Here is a 16,612-nt window from a genome sequence, read left to right as displayed (position 1 = left end):
CCCGCCAAAAAAAGAAAAAACTCCCGCCAAAAAAAAGCTCCCGCCAAAAGGCGAAGGGCACTAGTGGCGACCCCAAGGGACCAAAGTGTTTCCCGGGATCTACTATTTCCTCCCACGATAATCGCCATTAAAAACAATACATTACTCGAAATAATTAAAACTAAATCCAGTATTGATAACTTAAAAGATTAAAAGTACTATTATTTAAAGTAAACAGTTCATTTATAGATGTCGCTGTAAGCCTAGTTATTTTCTCACGCTCAAGAGTCTAATCAGTGATGCAATGTTAAGAGGGAAGTGGCGGGAAGCAAGCAGACGTCAATCGGCGGTATAGACTCAGTCGTGTCTGTGTCGGCTATGTGAATGAATCAAAGACAGTGGCGGCTCCCGCGCCTTTAGTAGTTTAAATTTTTACGTGTGTATTTTAAGCCTTTGTCAATTGGATACAGTGTGTGGTGTTTAATATTGCACGAACCTCTCAACCTGTCAAAAGCAAATATTACCGGACTTTATGGTAAGCTCGTTAAATTAATAACCACATAGGCTTAGCTCTACTCCTGTCCCTGGTAGACGACTTGACGTTTATCTTAGTTATGACAAAGGCTTAGATCAACGTCTCTTTCCTTGAAGAAGAGCCGCGTAAATCGCGCTACAGGGGGCTTGCTTCGGAGGTGTTTCCTTGTTTTGGCCTATTTTTATGCAAATTTTCCCCAACATAGACATAATAAATAATATTAAGGTTAAGATGGAAGTTTTAAATTTTATCTTTGGAGATAACGATAAATCTTGTTACAAATTTATCTTAAAGTGTATGTACATGGAAAAAACACGCTTTTTTACATGTACATATCAAAACTTAGATTTTTTTAACCGGTAAAACAAGTTCATTGGCCAACTAGAAAAGTGCCCTAGGCACTGGCAACTATGAAATTTGAATTTTAACGTCATGTGGTATTGTCATGTCATTAAACTACGGTTAAGAATAAGGTTAAATTAATATAAGGTGGGTTTACTTTAAAATTCAAACTAAATAAATTCCACGCTGAGGAAACTTGAAGGGGCCATCCCTATCTTGTCCGTACGTATTTTGAAAATAGTAGTAAATTGAAACCCACGTAAAAAAATCTTTGCAAGGGCCTCAATGGAATTTTAAAGGAATAGTAATAGTTTTTTACACGCGGTAAACTTTCAACCTCTCTTAGGTCAGACGACCGGAGATTTCTTTCGTCGATTGTTGCTGGTTTTATGGCCCCTTAGTGTATATAGTTCGCCCCCCAATTGCCCGGGGATTTGATTATAGGGTGGTTTAGCTATTCGAGGTCGCGCAAACATGATTTCTTTGAATATCCCTAATACCACAAGAGAAAAATTACCAAATTATAGTAGAATCTTACTGCATAGCTAATCCACCCTGATGATTATAAGAAAGATATAAGCACTATGAGTCATCCTTTGAAAAAATGTTATCCGTTATCTTGGTCTAAAAAAAGGTGTTACTCACTATGAACCTCTCCATCGCGGTTTTTACTTGTTGATAAGGGGACAAATACGAAGATAGAAGAATCCCGTGTACCAGGGATCATCGCGGGTGATTTAATCTGACCCTTAACCTAGCAGACGAAAATAATTGCGATAATTAACCATACCCCTATACTTCCTCCAATTTTTCCTAGAATTAGTCGAGTATAGAAGTCGTTTTAAACTTATTATTATTTACTTACGTCTGTGTCTTCGCTCGATTAGACCTTCAAAATAATTCATAATACCCGTACACATCCGTTTATTTCTGTTTATGACGTAAGAATAAGACTTTTTTATATAATATTTCATCTCTATATACATATTTATACATGTTTCATTCATCTCTACATACATTATTATTATTATATTTTTCGACTTTATTGAATTTTTTCCGAAATATTTAGTAATTCGCATTTATTAGTTATAGGTCTATAATACTAGTTAATGGAGAAATTCCCACGGCATTATTTATTTAAACTAATCAATTACTTAAATATTTAATTACTAATTATTATTATTTGCGTTTGAAGTTGTATAACTGCATTATACTAATGTGTAGGTTAGTTATTTTGGATGGTGTTTTAGGAAGGCGTTGATATTCGCAGATATCCTGGTTTGAAATATGTACAGGTGTATTTTTTTATTGTTTAGGACTTTTATATGGTTTCCCTGTGATTTTTATGTATAGCTAGTTTAAACGCGCGTCCGTTTCGCCTCTGTCTTTGTCTGTCTGTCCATAAGACAAACGTTTCGCCCGACTTATTAATGGTTAAAGTGTTTTAGTTTGATAAGAGGGGTCTGGTTTCTATTATATTACGTCACTAGTTAGTAGAGACTTACGTCAAATTAGTTATTAAAAGCAGACGCGATATAAAATCTAAGAAAAAAGAAAATAAAAAAAATATAATTATGTTATTTTTATCTTTCTATATCGTTTAAGGATTATTTGTTCAACCAAAGAGGATATAACGACACGGGAGTGTTTTTAAACACTTATTTAGTAAATATCCCCAGTTAATACGAAACTTTACAGTTACGTCTCTCTTTGTGTATAGTTTCGATTCGATTGAAAACCGGTTTTTATTTTATTTGGGGGTAAGGGGGGTTACTTTATCATTTTACAATATTATATTAACACGTCCCTGGTTTTTTGGTTTTTTTTTTTCAAATCAATTTTTGAGACTGTTATCTTTGACCCCGTTTTATGTTTAACTCGACGAACGTCGATTTGGGCGGCCCGGCATATTTAATAATCTTGTTATTATGATTCAACACCTCGGTAAAGATCAAAATATAAACTATAAAGTTTTGGTTATAATTATAAAAAAATTTATAGCGGTTTTATTTAAAGTAAGAGATTAATGAAAATTTGAGGGAATGATCTTTGGAATGTCTACTTTCTGAGGATGCTTTTAAATTTTTTCTATCTATAGTAGATCAAAAGATATAAGCCTTTATAAAAATATTTATTTATTTATTTATTTTTAAATTAGGTTCGAACCAAAAGTGTGACTTTGTTACTGAAAACAATGCCTTCTTAAACCTTAACCTAAATCAATCATTAAGTGAAAATCCCCACAGTGGTAAGCCTAGTTTTTAATTATTAATTAAAATTAGTTAAAATCATTTAATATTAAATACCCTACACACCACTTGAAATTAATTTAAACACGTGTACAAATTAATTAAAATTACTTAAAATCATTTAATATTAAATACCCTACACACCGCTTGCAATTAATTTAAACACTTGTACAAATTAATTAAAATTATTTAATTAAAATTATTTAATTAAAATTAGTTAAAATCATTTAATATTAAATACCCTACACACCACTTGAAATTAATTTAAACACGTGTTCATATTAAATTAATTAAAATTAGTTAAAATCGTTTAATATTAAATATCTACACACAATTATCGATTAATTAAAACACGTGTACCTATAGTTGGGTCAGGTCTTATTATAATTTTTCGTTAAAAGTGTATTACCCCTCGAATAAATCTTACCTTGCGAAAAGGGTTAGGGTTAAACTTTAAAACGAAGGTCGTTATGTCATATTTATTTGTATTTAACAAAAAAAAAAGAAACTAAGACCACCCTTTTTTTAAACCCCAATAGCCTCGAGTCATGTTGAAAATGCGACATTACCAGCAGCTGCATTACCAAATGAGTGAGTGTTTTTATTATGTTTTATAAAAATTAATTAACCTTAGGTGGAACCGATACAAGGCTTCTCGGTTTAACAAATCCTTGGCGCTGCCTTCTTTCGAAATTTATAATTATTTAACCTTTTAATTCCGGTTTTCTTTTTAGGCCTAATTCCTTAAGTGCCCATCAAGAAACTCCTCCGCCGAAGTGTAATTCCCAAGTCGACAACGACGTCATGAGTGCTCAGACACTTAACAGTTATGGAGTTAAATCGACGCGTTCAAATTCCACCACCACCGCTACCAATAATAGGTTAGTCTCCATTTTCATTTATTTTTAATTATTATTTTTTTTTTCCAATTTTTTTGCGTTTTATTTAATAATGTTTACCTATCGGATTCAAATTTAATTAAAATTATAATTAAGTATGTATTCTTAAAGTACACATTTCACTCTACATTTTTATTTTTACACGTAATTAAACACCTTAATTAGATCAGGATTAATTACCAAAATAATTCAAGTTATTTTCTTTTTCTTTCGATTTTTGCGTTTTATTTTATAATGTTTACTTGTCGGATTCAATTTTAATTAAATTTATAATTAAGTATATGATCTAAAAGCACTCATTTCGCTCTTTACAAGCAATTAAACACCTTGATTAGGGCAGGATTAATATCCAAATTAATTAGGGATTCGACCGGTGATTTTTTCTAAAAATATTAATTTCGTATTCAAATTCGTACCTTCAGTATAATTTTAATACATATTTAGAAAGTAGACATTTTGCTCTACAAATCTACGTTGACGACAAATTGATACCTTAATTAGTACTCTAGTAATTAGCAAAGATAAACTGTAATTACGACGTGTTTTAGTTTTAGATATTGTGATATATTTGAAAGCCCCTAATATTACGTTCAGATTAATACATTCATTTAATTTAAAAGTAGACATTCCGCTCTACAAATCTATTTTGACGACACATTAATTAGTTCTTGATTAATTAGCTATAAAATTATTGTCCACGATTGTGATATGAAAAGATAACCTTTATTCAAGTCTAGACTCGTGGCAGACGGCAATTGTTAAGATATTTCCTTCTTCTTGGTCTTATATAGATTTATTTCGAACACCAGCAGTCCCGCGTCGATTTTAGGAAGTTCAAACCCTTTGGATTTGAACAAGCCCCGTTCGGACAGCATGCCAAGTACCTTATCCTCGGTTAACCCTGACCGGGTAGCCAAGATCAAAGAAGAACGTCGTAAATTACACCAAGCTCGTTTCAACGAAGCCAAAATAAAGTTTGAACCCGAAACGAACGCCTTGGGTACCGAACCCCAATTTTTCAGACGTTCTTTGAGACAATCCAATAAAACAACGTCTTCGGATATCGATGGAGGTATCCAACAACAACAGGAACAACAACATCAACATCAAGATACTACAACCGCCGAAAGTGCCTTGTTATCGAGTCAACAACCGCCTTCTTCTAGACGTAGATTTATTAAAAGAGAGCCAAGTGAAAGCTCCGATACCGGTACATTGCCGCCGACCAACAATGCGTCTAACCCTGGATTAGTTAGGTCAACACGGGCGTCTAGGTGAGTCCAATTTTTTTTTTTTTTGAAAATATTGAGAATGAATACGGGGTTAAATCGGGGATAGATTTAATTTTAGAAGTAGGAATGGAGAACGGAACGGTTAGTATTTACTTCAGTTATTCCGACTCATGCCCCCCCCCCCCAGTATAGAGCCCCTCCCTCCAACCAACACGTAACGAAAAGTTTAAATTATCTTATTGCCTGCTCACTTAAACTACATTTTGATGACGTTGCTGACGGGGACGGCGGGGAGAAATAGTGACGTAATTCCTTTCTACCTCTGTCGCTATGACCCCCCTCTCGCCTCTTCTTTCATAACCCCCTCCCCCGTCCCGTTAAAAGGGGGTCCAGGACTTACGCGCGCCCAGATATTACTCTGTTAGAACTCCATTCCTACTTCTAAAATTAAATCTATCCCTGGTTAAATTGAATCAATTCATGTGTGCGGGTTTAGGCTTAAGAGGAGCGGGGGGCTAAATGTTTTTTGTATTATATATTTTTCAAAGAAACAAATTGAGGTTAATTTGGTCTCGACCCACTGCGCTCAGGCGTGCCTGTTTTTGTTAATTCCTTTTCTGTTATTATTTCATTTTCATTTTAAAAGGATTTCAAAGCAAATGAATTAAAAGAATGAAAGAAATTTCTTTTTAATCAACTTTCTTTTAAGCAAATAATATTCTTTTTTCCTTTTATTATTATTATGGGTGGGTTAGTTATTCGAGACCACAAATACTGAACTTGTAAATAGTTTTTATCTTTTTTATTTACCAAGAAGTGATATCTAGTTTATTAGGGAGAAGGTTTAAGCTGACTAAGTATTCGCTCGTGCTATAGTCCCAGTCCCCCTTTCAAAATACAAATGGGGGGAAGGCGTAAAAGGAGGTCGGGCTATTTCGCAGCCTCTCCTCAAGTAATTTTCGTACTCATTCGCGTCGCGCTGACGTGCACGAGTTTTCAAGAACCAATGAGATGCATGCTGGTTGTAATTTAGAGGCAGCGGGGATTAACTCCGTCCGGACCTACGTTTGTTTGGATTGGAGATAAAGCTAGAAATGTGCCGCGAATTTATACCTTCTCCCTAATAAACTAGATATCACTTCTTGCTTTTACTTCATAATTTGAGAAATTATGGGTTTTCAGGTTGCGAGCCCAAGCGGCATCGGTTTCTAGCAACAACGTACCACAAATCGTAAAAAATAATTGTAAGTATGGGTATAAATATACGTTTTAATATATTATTCAAATTGCCTTTCGTGAGTTACCTTTGACCTCTGTCCTAAATGGATTTTTTTTAAAGAGAAAAACGATTTAACGATTTACTTACAAATTAGGCCTATGTCTTGAATATATTAAATTTCAATTTGAAAGCGGTTATTGCGGGACCGTTTGTTTCTGGTTTCTTTGAGTTCATCTTACAGGGTTAGTTTAGACGGACCTTGAAAACTTAATTAGATGTGAAACATTAGCTTTTATAAATGTGGTAAAAGTATACACGTATTTTTTAAGTTACATTTACTAAAGTCCTTCATTGGATGAATGGAAATAATTTTCAACCGACTTTAATTGGTTATATCTTTTGATCTAATTTAGATTGAATACATTTGAAAGTACCACTAGAAAATAGACATTCGGTAGATTATTACCATGTAGTTTTATTAAAATCATACCAGTAGAACATTCACCGTAATTCAATCAACTTTAGGACCTACCAAAATGTTTGTTTTTTTCGAAACTATTGTATTCTTTAAATGATTATATCTTTAAATCTATATTACTTAGAGTAAAATTAAAAATAGCCCATTAAAGTAGACATTCCATAGTGTATTCCATCCAAGTTTTATAAATTTCCTATTTCAAATAAACCCACTATAATCGAGTAGACATTAAGTAGACCTACCCTATATTTTGACTCCTAATTAAAATGGAGCAAAATCGAAAACCAAGCAACAAAAATTAGTATATAATTGGCCTCAAATTTCACCAGCCAGTTTCAAAATAAGAGTGTGTAATTAATAATGACTTAATTGTCTTGTGTTTAAACAGCGGATAGCTTATCTCGTGGTACAGACATCAACGCGTGCTCTCGCAAGATAACACCATCAGATAGCGATGTCCCTCGCGTTCCCTCATCATCAGCCAATCAAAAGTCAATTACAAACGACTTGAACGATAATCTAACGGCGTCCAAAAATGTAAGTACTTAACAATATTTCATCCCATATCATATCATATGAACATGTCTTTATGGTCTGCCGCTATACACTATCTTTATCTTGTAACGTGTAGCTGCCTTGTTCTCTTTAAACATGTCTTCCTTATTCTAGTATGTCTAGGGCCTATTATTGGTGGATATTAGTTAGCGCGGCGCGTTTAAAATTAATGATTATCTATTTTTAATCGTGATTAGATCGCCGGTAGTGGTTCTCTTCCAAAAATTGGTCAAGATGACGTGGGTAGTGACGCTTCGGAAGTGTCCAGTTTGGGGAAAGCCAAGGATAAAAGTGGGAAACGAAAGTCCAACTTGAACCGTGCCAATGTACTGGACGAACCTCGACCTATTCCGTCCGAAGCTCACGGTAAGAAATATTTCTTTTAAATTTTAAACTAGTCAGCTGTGCCTTGTTTGAGTTAAGATTAAAGACGCGTGGGTGTCAAAAGTTGCCTAAACTTCAAGTTAATGCCAATGTAGAAGTTTGTTTAGAACGTAGATGATGACACTAGCAACCGGTTGGGGTCCGTTATTATACTGGGTTGACACTGGTTCATATGAAATAGAAAGTTCTCGTAGGCCTTGCTAGTACTGCCAAGTGTAGTTCGCAACATAAGTTAATCATTACTTCCAATAAGTTAAACGAGATCAGTTACAAGTTTCTCCCTTTTATTGTCTGCTATTACGGACTTTATCGTGACGTCACACCATTCTATCTCTTACCTCGGTTTTGGCCAATATATTGGAAGTCGTTAGCTCAGGCCGTGCAATAAAGAATACCAATATTGACGTCACGTCGTAGCTCCTCCCATTTTAGTACCACTCTATTGTATTGTTTTTCAAAGTTCAACCTTGTGGTGTTGTAAAATATAACAGCAGGTTCGATAGACAATAAACACGGGGATTAACAATGGCAAATGAAATTACATTTAAGTGTTAAACTTATTAAGATATTATCATTAACTTATGGTGGTACCCAGTTGGCTATTATCCAAGAAACAAAATTAGGTTTGGCATCCCCAAAATATAAACTTTCTTTAAAAAAAATTAAAACTGGGAATATCTTTAACACTTCAGTTTAAAAGTTGAGAAATTCGGTCGAGCCGCTAACAAGTACCGACGACTCGGCCCAAGTTTAGTTAGTTAATTACGCTTAGTAATTAACGTTAATTATGTAGGTTTAAATGATATTCGAATTGAGGTAAGTCTTCTTTCGTTTTATAATTTATTTTATCATATTCGCAAATTAGAATTTGGAGAAGGTTTTAAAGTACTTCAGATAGGCCTATAATAAATCTTTATCGTTGGATTAACGTTTTTAGATTAGTATTTATCCTTTTAAGCAGTTTTATCCCCTTATCAGTTAGTTAACTTCCTGATCTCGCTGATATTAGCTAAGGTAACGTTTCCCCTAAATCAGCCCGGAATTAATAATACATCAAATAGCTAAACCATGCACATTGTACAAGTAATGTCGTTCGACGCTATCCTTGTAAAATCGTATCCCATTTCACCAATCTTTAATAATAATATAATAAACCTCGGGCTAAATTTTTGAAAATTACTTAAACATTGACCCAGATTATGGTTGATTTTTTTATTTTTTAAATTCGTCGATCAAAATTTCGTTGCAAAATTTCCATAGACCATATAACGCCTTTAAAATATCGTATTAGTAAACTGCAATATTATTACAACCTCGGGGTGCAACCAAAACTGATTTATTTCAATAGTCCCTTATGCCATTGCTAAGTTTGTCTGTCTTTCTGACCCCCTTAACCTAAGTTAATATGAAATATTCTAAGTACAATTATGATGATAGTATTTAAAAAAACAACTAAAAAAATGGTGGTGTTTTTTCGTGGAACTCGAAATTTTAAACGCTGCAAATGTAGGCCAACAACTTTCAAGCTGTTGATGCTGCAGCTAGGTTTGCGGTTTTTCTTGAAACCCGAAGGAGTTTGGTCGGATCTAAAATTAGCGCCAAAAGGGGGACAATTTCCTCTGAAAGACTTTTTAAGTTACTTAAGACTTACAAGCTGACTTTGTAACTTAAATATGGATGGATTATTACAACAGGAAACAAACAAAAGGAATTAGAATTATCTTGTCTAAGAATTACGCGGACTTACTTCAATTGTTACTTCATTCTTATCACGTGTCAATTTTTAATGGACATATGTCAAGGGAAAGGTTATGGGGTAGGTAGGGTGACGTGGGATAGTTCAAACATAAGTAAATAATAACCCGTTTTATGTTAAGCATACTTTAACAAAGGAAGTATATAATTTGAAAATAAACACTCTAAAAATTGTTCCCTTTTTTGAATGATGTTTTTAATAAAGTTGTCGTTACATCCCGTGCCCTTGTTGACTTTAATAATAATAACAATATAATTATTTCTCTACTTGTACCTTAACTTCCTGTTTGAAAGATAATATATATTTTAATTTACAGATTGGGTTAGCTATTAACTTAAATTATATTATTGATAATGTTGTATTCTTGTCCGTGTTTAGTTAATTATTTTAAATTAGCTAAGTCCGAGTCCGTTAATGACTTTTCAGAAGCTGCTAGAGTACGGAGTCGTAGAATTCGACGGACAAGTGAATCGTCGCAAACTTCCGGTTCGGATAAGTTAGATAAACGTGACAATCCGTTCGCCAGGTCGGCTTCCTTGAGAGTAAATGACGTCACAAAAACAAATATCACCGAAAGGTTGTCCTTGTTGACACCGCGCGTCGCGTCACAACCAATAAATCGCAAAGGATCCTCCTCAGATTCACCAGTAAGTACTATGACAATTATTATTCAAACTTATATTGTAGAGACCGACAAGACCTGCATGGGTCGAACACCATTTCTTATCTGGTACGTATTTCATTAAAACAGGGCGAAACTTGCGGGAGTTTAACCAAGAAACGAGAGTCCACGGATAAAACCTTGGGTAGTTTATCGGCAAGTAACAAATCAACGGACTTAGACAGTTCAAGACGCGTTAAACCGTGGGCCTTGAAGAAACCAGATATACCGGAAGTACTTAAAGTCCAACAACGTCACAGTCCCGTCCCCTCACCGACCTCCTTTATCTCAACGCTCAACCAAGTGCCAAAGTCAACCCCAAACAAATTAATTGCCCTTAAAGAACCGAAACCCGTCCTAGTAGAATCTATCGTCAAATACGTCCATCAGAGTTCGACGACTTCGACTTCCGTAGAAAGCCACGGTTCTTCGTTAACGTCCACGGATGTACAAGTACTTGATGATAAAGATAAAGCCATCGAACAAGCCAATTCCTCGAACGACGATATCTTCGCGACACCACCGGATAGGTTAAGTCGGGATAATACCGTCTCACCTACCGCAACTTCCGGAGTTTTATCTTCAGAAGTCGTCAATTTTGTGCCCTTCACCTCAGTACTTAAAGGTATTTGTTATTAACAGCTTATTGCTAATTACTAATTACTAATTAGGTAGTAATTTCTCTTCGCCTCGAATGCAGGAAGCTCGAAAGAGGCATCAAACTCCGTGGTCGAGAAGCTCTCTGAGAACGTTTTAAAAACCCCAATTCTTAAACGACGTAGCATCGATGAGGAACCACGTGATGTTATCTGCAGTAGCATTTTGCGTCCTTTGAGATCTCCACCGGAAGAAACTGTACCGGTAGTTGTCCAATCGGAAGCGGATAAGAAACCCTCGATCTTAAAGAAACGAGGAAGTTCCGAAGAGAAGGAATCATCTGACCAGGCCATCGTCCATCCAATCTTGAAGAAACATTCGATTGACGAAACTGGAAGTCCCGTTCATTCGATACTTAAAAACCGGACGTCATTGGAAGATTTGGATGTCGTGACGGGTGCCCAAAGTGACCAAGTACCCAAACCGATACTTAAAAAGAGATATAGCCAAGAGGAATTGGTCGACCTTCCAGGGTTAAGGAACGAACCCAAGAAACCCATTCTAAAGAAGAAAGGCGACGAGGACAACTGGGACGAAAAACCCAAACCGATTTTAAAATCGCGTCGCAGTTTGGACGAACCTTCAACCGCCTTAGATGTCCTAGGACTTAACCGTAAATACGAAAGTTGCCTTCAAGAATCGGCCATCCGCTCCATACTCAAGAAGTCGGTGGGAAGTGAAGCCGAAGAGAGTGACGTGGATAACCAATCAAAACCATCCATTTTGAAAAGCAAGAGTGTACTTCCAAGTTCTTCCTTGTACCCAAATCGACGCAATTCCGAAGACGCCATCGTATCGGATTCGTGTCTGGTGACCTTGAATCGACCTTCCAATTTGGCCTTTCAAGGTCGTAGAGGTTCCGTCGATACTGATAATAGATATCAAAACCAGTTCCGAACAAATCACAACCAGTCTCCGGTTCACTTTCAACCTTTGCCTTCCATACTAAAGAGAAAAAACTCAGCCGAAGTTGAACTTACCTCCAAGATAGAACCTGATACTTCACTTGGACTGGAAAAGAATCAACCAGCTAAAGGGTAAGTATTCATTTTTTGACCACGCGTCATCTTACAAGATAAGGAGGATTTAGTCCGGTTTAAAAGACTTGGTTATCTTGGGTCTCTTTGCTCTGTTAGGGTCGTCCCTCGCCGCGGTGGTTTAAAAGTGACCGACGGTGTCGGACCAAGTCACGTACTTAGGGAACGCTTTAATCGTCGCAATGCCCCTCGCTATCGAACCCAACCCGTAACCCAAGTAGAAGTCGAGGAAACAGACAGTTTAGAATCTGTCCAAGCCTTCAGGGCTCTTATTATGAAAAAGGCCTCTTTGAACGTCTTCGAACAAGGTCACATCGTACCCAAAGTAACCCCCGTTGTTCCCACCAGACCCTTGGAACCGGAAGTACTCGGTCTCGTTAAACCCGAGTACCCTAAGCCTTACCGTTCGGAACGCAAGAAAAGGTTCGATAAACGTCAAGACAGACGAAATAACGCCAGGTACAGAACTCTACCAATCACGGTGGAGGAATTGGCGGAAGCCGAGAAGGCCGAGGCCGGAAGAACCAATCATTCCTCGGAGTCTTCCGATAATCATCAAGAAGGTCAATCGGAAGGGGTTCATAGTTCAAGTAGCGACGAATTAGTCAAATTGAGCGTAGCAGCCAAGGCCTCCTTGTTTCAACAAAAAGCCGAGGAAGTCAAAGCGTCCGCCGAGCCACGAAGACTAAGCGGGGGTGATTCCTCCGTCAGAAACCGATTCCTGATGAGGCGAAGCTTAACCAGGTCACAAACGCAACCCGTCACTGAAGAAGAAGTTCACGAAGCTGCCAAAATCGGCAAGGTTGAGGCGACCATTGATGAAAAGGTAAGATGCGTGATTGTACTTATTACAAGACGCGTTTCGCTGCGACGATATTTCGCGTCATGATTTAAATTTTGGATTCCAAATATATAATTTTGACGCAGACTACTTCGAAGGAGGAATTAGCTTCCCCTACTGAAGAACCGTCCAAACTTAGTCTCGTCGAAAAAATGAAATTATTCACTCAGAAATCAAAGGCGGAAATTGAAGCCGAGAAACCGGAACTAATTCGGGGTCCTTCGATCCGTCGATCCAGAGGAAATTCCTCTCGATTCAGGACGCAACCCATAACGACCGAAGAAGTTCAGAAAGCCAGTGGTCTATCCAAAAGTGGTAGCAAAGGTGGTCTTGCCGCCTGCATTTTAAAATCGGCCAAAGAATTATCTTCCAAAAACGATTCGTCCATACCATCGACTCACGATGTCCAACAAGAACTTAAAAGTAAGCTCCGACCACTTTCCCAACCAAGTGAAGTAAGTATATCTAACCTGCCATCTTGTTTTTTATGGACTTATTAGGTTTGTTTTCAACGCCGACGTCGTCGCAAAACGGGGCCAACGTTGCGGCTTTATCATCGCAGTCGGGCTCTAATCGTTCAAGCGTCGCGAACGAGAAAATTGGCGGGAACTCGCCTAAGACTGTCACCAAAGTAGTCGCGAAACAAGAGGCTAAGATGTCCACTAGCGAGTCATCATCCAGTTCGGAAGAGTCCGCCGAAAGCAGCGGCGATGAGGATGACTTGGACGAATCCAAGACTGTCTTGGCTGGAGGACAGAGTCATATCGTCATCAATCAGATGACCGGAAGTAATTCACCGGCCATGCCCAAGAAGATAACGAATTTGGCTGTCCAGAGGAAGTACAATTCTTCAATGCGACAAAAGGAAGAGAGGTCAGAACCTTTTACCTTATTGCTTATTAAAATATGTTAGTTGTAAATGACGTAGTGACGCGCGAAACCAAACCAGTACCCCCTTTTATATTTATATCGCGCCCTAGTTAAGTTCAGAGTGACGGCCTCACTTACCTTTAACAGTACAGTTAAGTATATGTATAACACGCGCGTTGTCATCCCCATAAAGTCGCGTATCTCCACCGTGTCTGACGTACTCTGACTAGGTAGGCCTAGTAGTACAGCGCTGCGTCCCTAGCTGTTGAGTATTGTTGGGGGAAATTATTATCTCAACGTATAGGCCTACCTGTGTACTCGTTTATATGATATAATTTATCACTAAATTAACACCTGTATGATAATATATAAGTCCTCGATATCTTATCGCCTGCTTCACTCCAAGAATAACTCGTCAACGCTGAATATTATTCTAAGGTGTCAATATGGTTGGTTAAGTTTAATTATACCTCAATAAAAATGTACGTGATTCCCAATGATTTCGGGTGACACAATCAAAATAAACCAGCCCGGAACTTATTTTAAAATACCAATTTCTTTTAAATTGAAACCACAAACTTTCCTAAAGAAATTAATTATTTCAGTGTCTTACTTATTATTTAATATATCACTTATGTTTGGTAACGTTTTTGGGGGGACCAATTATTCATTTATGGTGATGTAGCTCAAGGTTTCTGGATTTCAATAGCGCTTTATTGTAGGCATAGAGTCCCAGTTTTATTACACGATACATATATGGACATATATTAATATTAATAATAAATAATATAATATAATATATTTCATACATCGGGTCAGTAATACTTCAAGCGCGTCCAACACCGCGACGAGTGTTGTTAGTGTTACTAAACGCGTAACTTAATTTTAAAATTTCATAAATTTGCGCAATTAAAACTGATCGAATCAAGGAAAATTAAGTAAGACTTTAGAGTTTATTTATTTATTTTTAACTTTTATTTCGCTTTAAAATGAAAATTTTAAGGTAAATTTTATTTGTAGGGGAAAATTGGGTTGTTTTTACGCTTTTTAAAACGATTACAATTACAAATTTGGGAATTTTGAAATATTTTCGTTCGGGTTAATTGGGCCTGTTATTTACGCTTCAATGATTAGCGGAGAATTTAATGACTGGGCCTCTAGACGTTAGACGTTAGACGTTCGCGTTAGTTGCAAAATATTATTATTACAAACTGAACTGGCTGGCGTAGGTGTCTTGTTTCTTTTTTATTTTAAATTATTTAAAAAGTGTGGGACCACCAAAAGGGGCAGTGTCTTTATAAACGGTGTAAAACGTCCCACGTGGGCCGTTTATGCCACGTACTTGAAGGACAACCCTTTATAGTTTAGATCGTAGACACGGTTTATTTTTTAACCATGCGACATTCAAAATCAGTTGTCTTTAAAACCTTCAGGAAATCGGTGGAAAGTCATAATACCGAAAGGGAAGAAGTTGAGGTCACCACCAAAGGGAGGTCGTTTAGTTCCTCGGATACCCATAAGTCCAAGTACAGTTCAAAGGATGAAAAGAAACAAGGACCCCAACGGAGTCTGACTCAACCCGTGCTGATGGCCGCTGACCTTGAAAAGGATGCCAAGAAAGGAAGCATCGCGGATAGGTAGGAACACTGAAACCCCCCCCCCCCCTTGACCCTGTTGACCTTTTCACCAACCTTTCGCCGCAACTTTCTTCTGTTTTTTTCGGCTATCAATTTGTAATGTTCCTTTTGTGAATGTATCTTTTATATTTAAACAATTTCCCTTTTTATTATTATTTGTTAAAAAACAAATCAAAAACAAAGCACTTTTCTATTGTTTTTTTTTGCGGCAATGCTTTTTCCTTCTAACGTATTTTTCTTGTATCTCAATAAACATTTAATTTAAATGTTTAAATTTAGTTTAATTAGAGTTTGTTTTTCTTTATCGCACGTCTCCTATTTTCCCGTTATGTTAAATGTATCGTTGCGTAATTAATTAATTTGCAACAATTAAGTCTTGAAGTATGGGTCCCCGTTTTTTCGCGCCATTTCTTTACAGATTAGCCGCTTTGCAACGCAGTGGAACCGAAGATTGGCAGAAACGAATTTGCAAAGTTAAACCCGAAACGCCAAAGGCCACGGCGCCAATTCCTAATCCAATTCGAGATGAGCAAACGCCAAGTACTCCAACTTCGGTAAGTTTTATATTTTTTTGTATATACCCTGGCTTACTTTAGTGTCCGGTGACAATTCTTACCGACGTATCGTGACAGATTGAGAAGTCGGCAAGTATCTTAGCTTTGAAAAGTAAATTAGAGGAATCGGCTACTCAGTGGAAACAAAGGGTTGAAGAGAAAGACGCGGTCAAATTCACAGTGGCCGGGAAAATGGGGCATCCTTTAGCAACCGTCCAAACACCGGGTAACGGAGGTAGTACACCCGGAAGTCGAGGGCAAACTCCTCATACCACTCCTGTGCTTGACCGCAAGAAAAAGATGCCAACGCCTGTGGCCTTCTCTAGTTCCAAAGGTAAGGATAGCATATTAAAACCCGCCAACAAAGAGGTTAGGTAAATACGCGTCCTTAACTTCCCCGGCCCGTCTAGCTTTAAATGGTGCTTTGAAATTTCGAATGGCTTTAATGTAGGCTCCTCTCTCCCTCCATCGCGAAATTTCGAATGACCTTGATGTAGGCTCCTCTCTCCCTCCATCGCGAAATTTCGAATGGCCTTGACATAGGCTCCTCCCTCATGAATTTTCTAATGGCCTTGATAAAGGCTCCTCTCTCCTTCCATCGCGAAATTTCGAATGGCCTTGACATAGGCTCCTCCCTCATGAATTTTCTAATGGCCTTGATAAAGGCTCCTCTCTCCTTCCATCGCGAAATTTCGAATGGCCTTGACATAGGCTCCTCCCTCATGAA

The 16,612-nt window shown here is 37.2% G+C and overlaps 1 protein-coding gene across 2 annotated transcripts in view; it reads left to right on the top strand.

Annotated features, from left to right (window-relative positions):
• Positions 1 to 16,612, top strand: part of LOC149654801 (uncharacterized) — a 41,721-nt gene that overhangs the window by 18,000 nt on the left and 7,109 nt on the right. For both annotated transcript variants that reach the window (XM_089846441.1, XM_089846440.1), the window contains exons 4-19: positions 3,015 to 3,104; positions 3,645 to 3,696; positions 3,840 to 3,986; positions 4,796 to 5,278; positions 6,419 to 6,480; positions 7,322 to 7,470; positions 7,686 to 7,854; positions 10,055 to 10,275; positions 10,380 to 10,914; positions 10,990 to 11,983; positions 12,083 to 12,809; positions 12,911 to 13,247; positions 13,325 to 13,697; positions 15,128 to 15,331; positions 15,750 to 15,885; positions 15,964 to 16,219. In XM_089846441.1, coding sequence (XP_089702567.1) covers positions 3,015 to 3,104; positions 3,645 to 3,696; positions 3,840 to 3,986; positions 4,796 to 5,278; positions 6,419 to 6,480; positions 7,322 to 7,470; positions 7,686 to 7,854; positions 10,055 to 10,275; positions 10,380 to 10,914; positions 10,990 to 11,983; positions 12,083 to 12,809; positions 12,911 to 13,247; positions 13,325 to 13,697; positions 15,128 to 15,331; positions 15,750 to 15,885; positions 15,964 to 16,219 — 4,935 coding nt within the window. The remainder of the gene's footprint in view (positions 1 to 3,014; positions 3,105 to 3,644; positions 3,697 to 3,839; positions 3,987 to 4,795; positions 5,279 to 6,418; positions 6,481 to 7,321; positions 7,471 to 7,685; positions 7,855 to 10,054; positions 10,276 to 10,379; positions 10,915 to 10,989; positions 11,984 to 12,082; positions 12,810 to 12,910; positions 13,248 to 13,324; positions 13,698 to 15,127; positions 15,332 to 15,749; positions 15,886 to 15,963; positions 16,220 to 16,612) is intronic.

This window comes from Phalangium opilio, unplaced genomic scaffold (genome assembly GCF_054372755.1).
Source record: "Phalangium opilio isolate 3A_F unplaced genomic scaffold, DU_Popi_V2 ptg000079l_1, whole genome shotgun sequence".
Classification (NCBI taxonomy): Eukaryota; Metazoa; Arthropoda; class Arachnida; order Opiliones; family Phalangiidae; genus Phalangium; species Phalangium opilio.
This window is presented reverse-complemented; position numbering and strand designations above follow the sequence as displayed.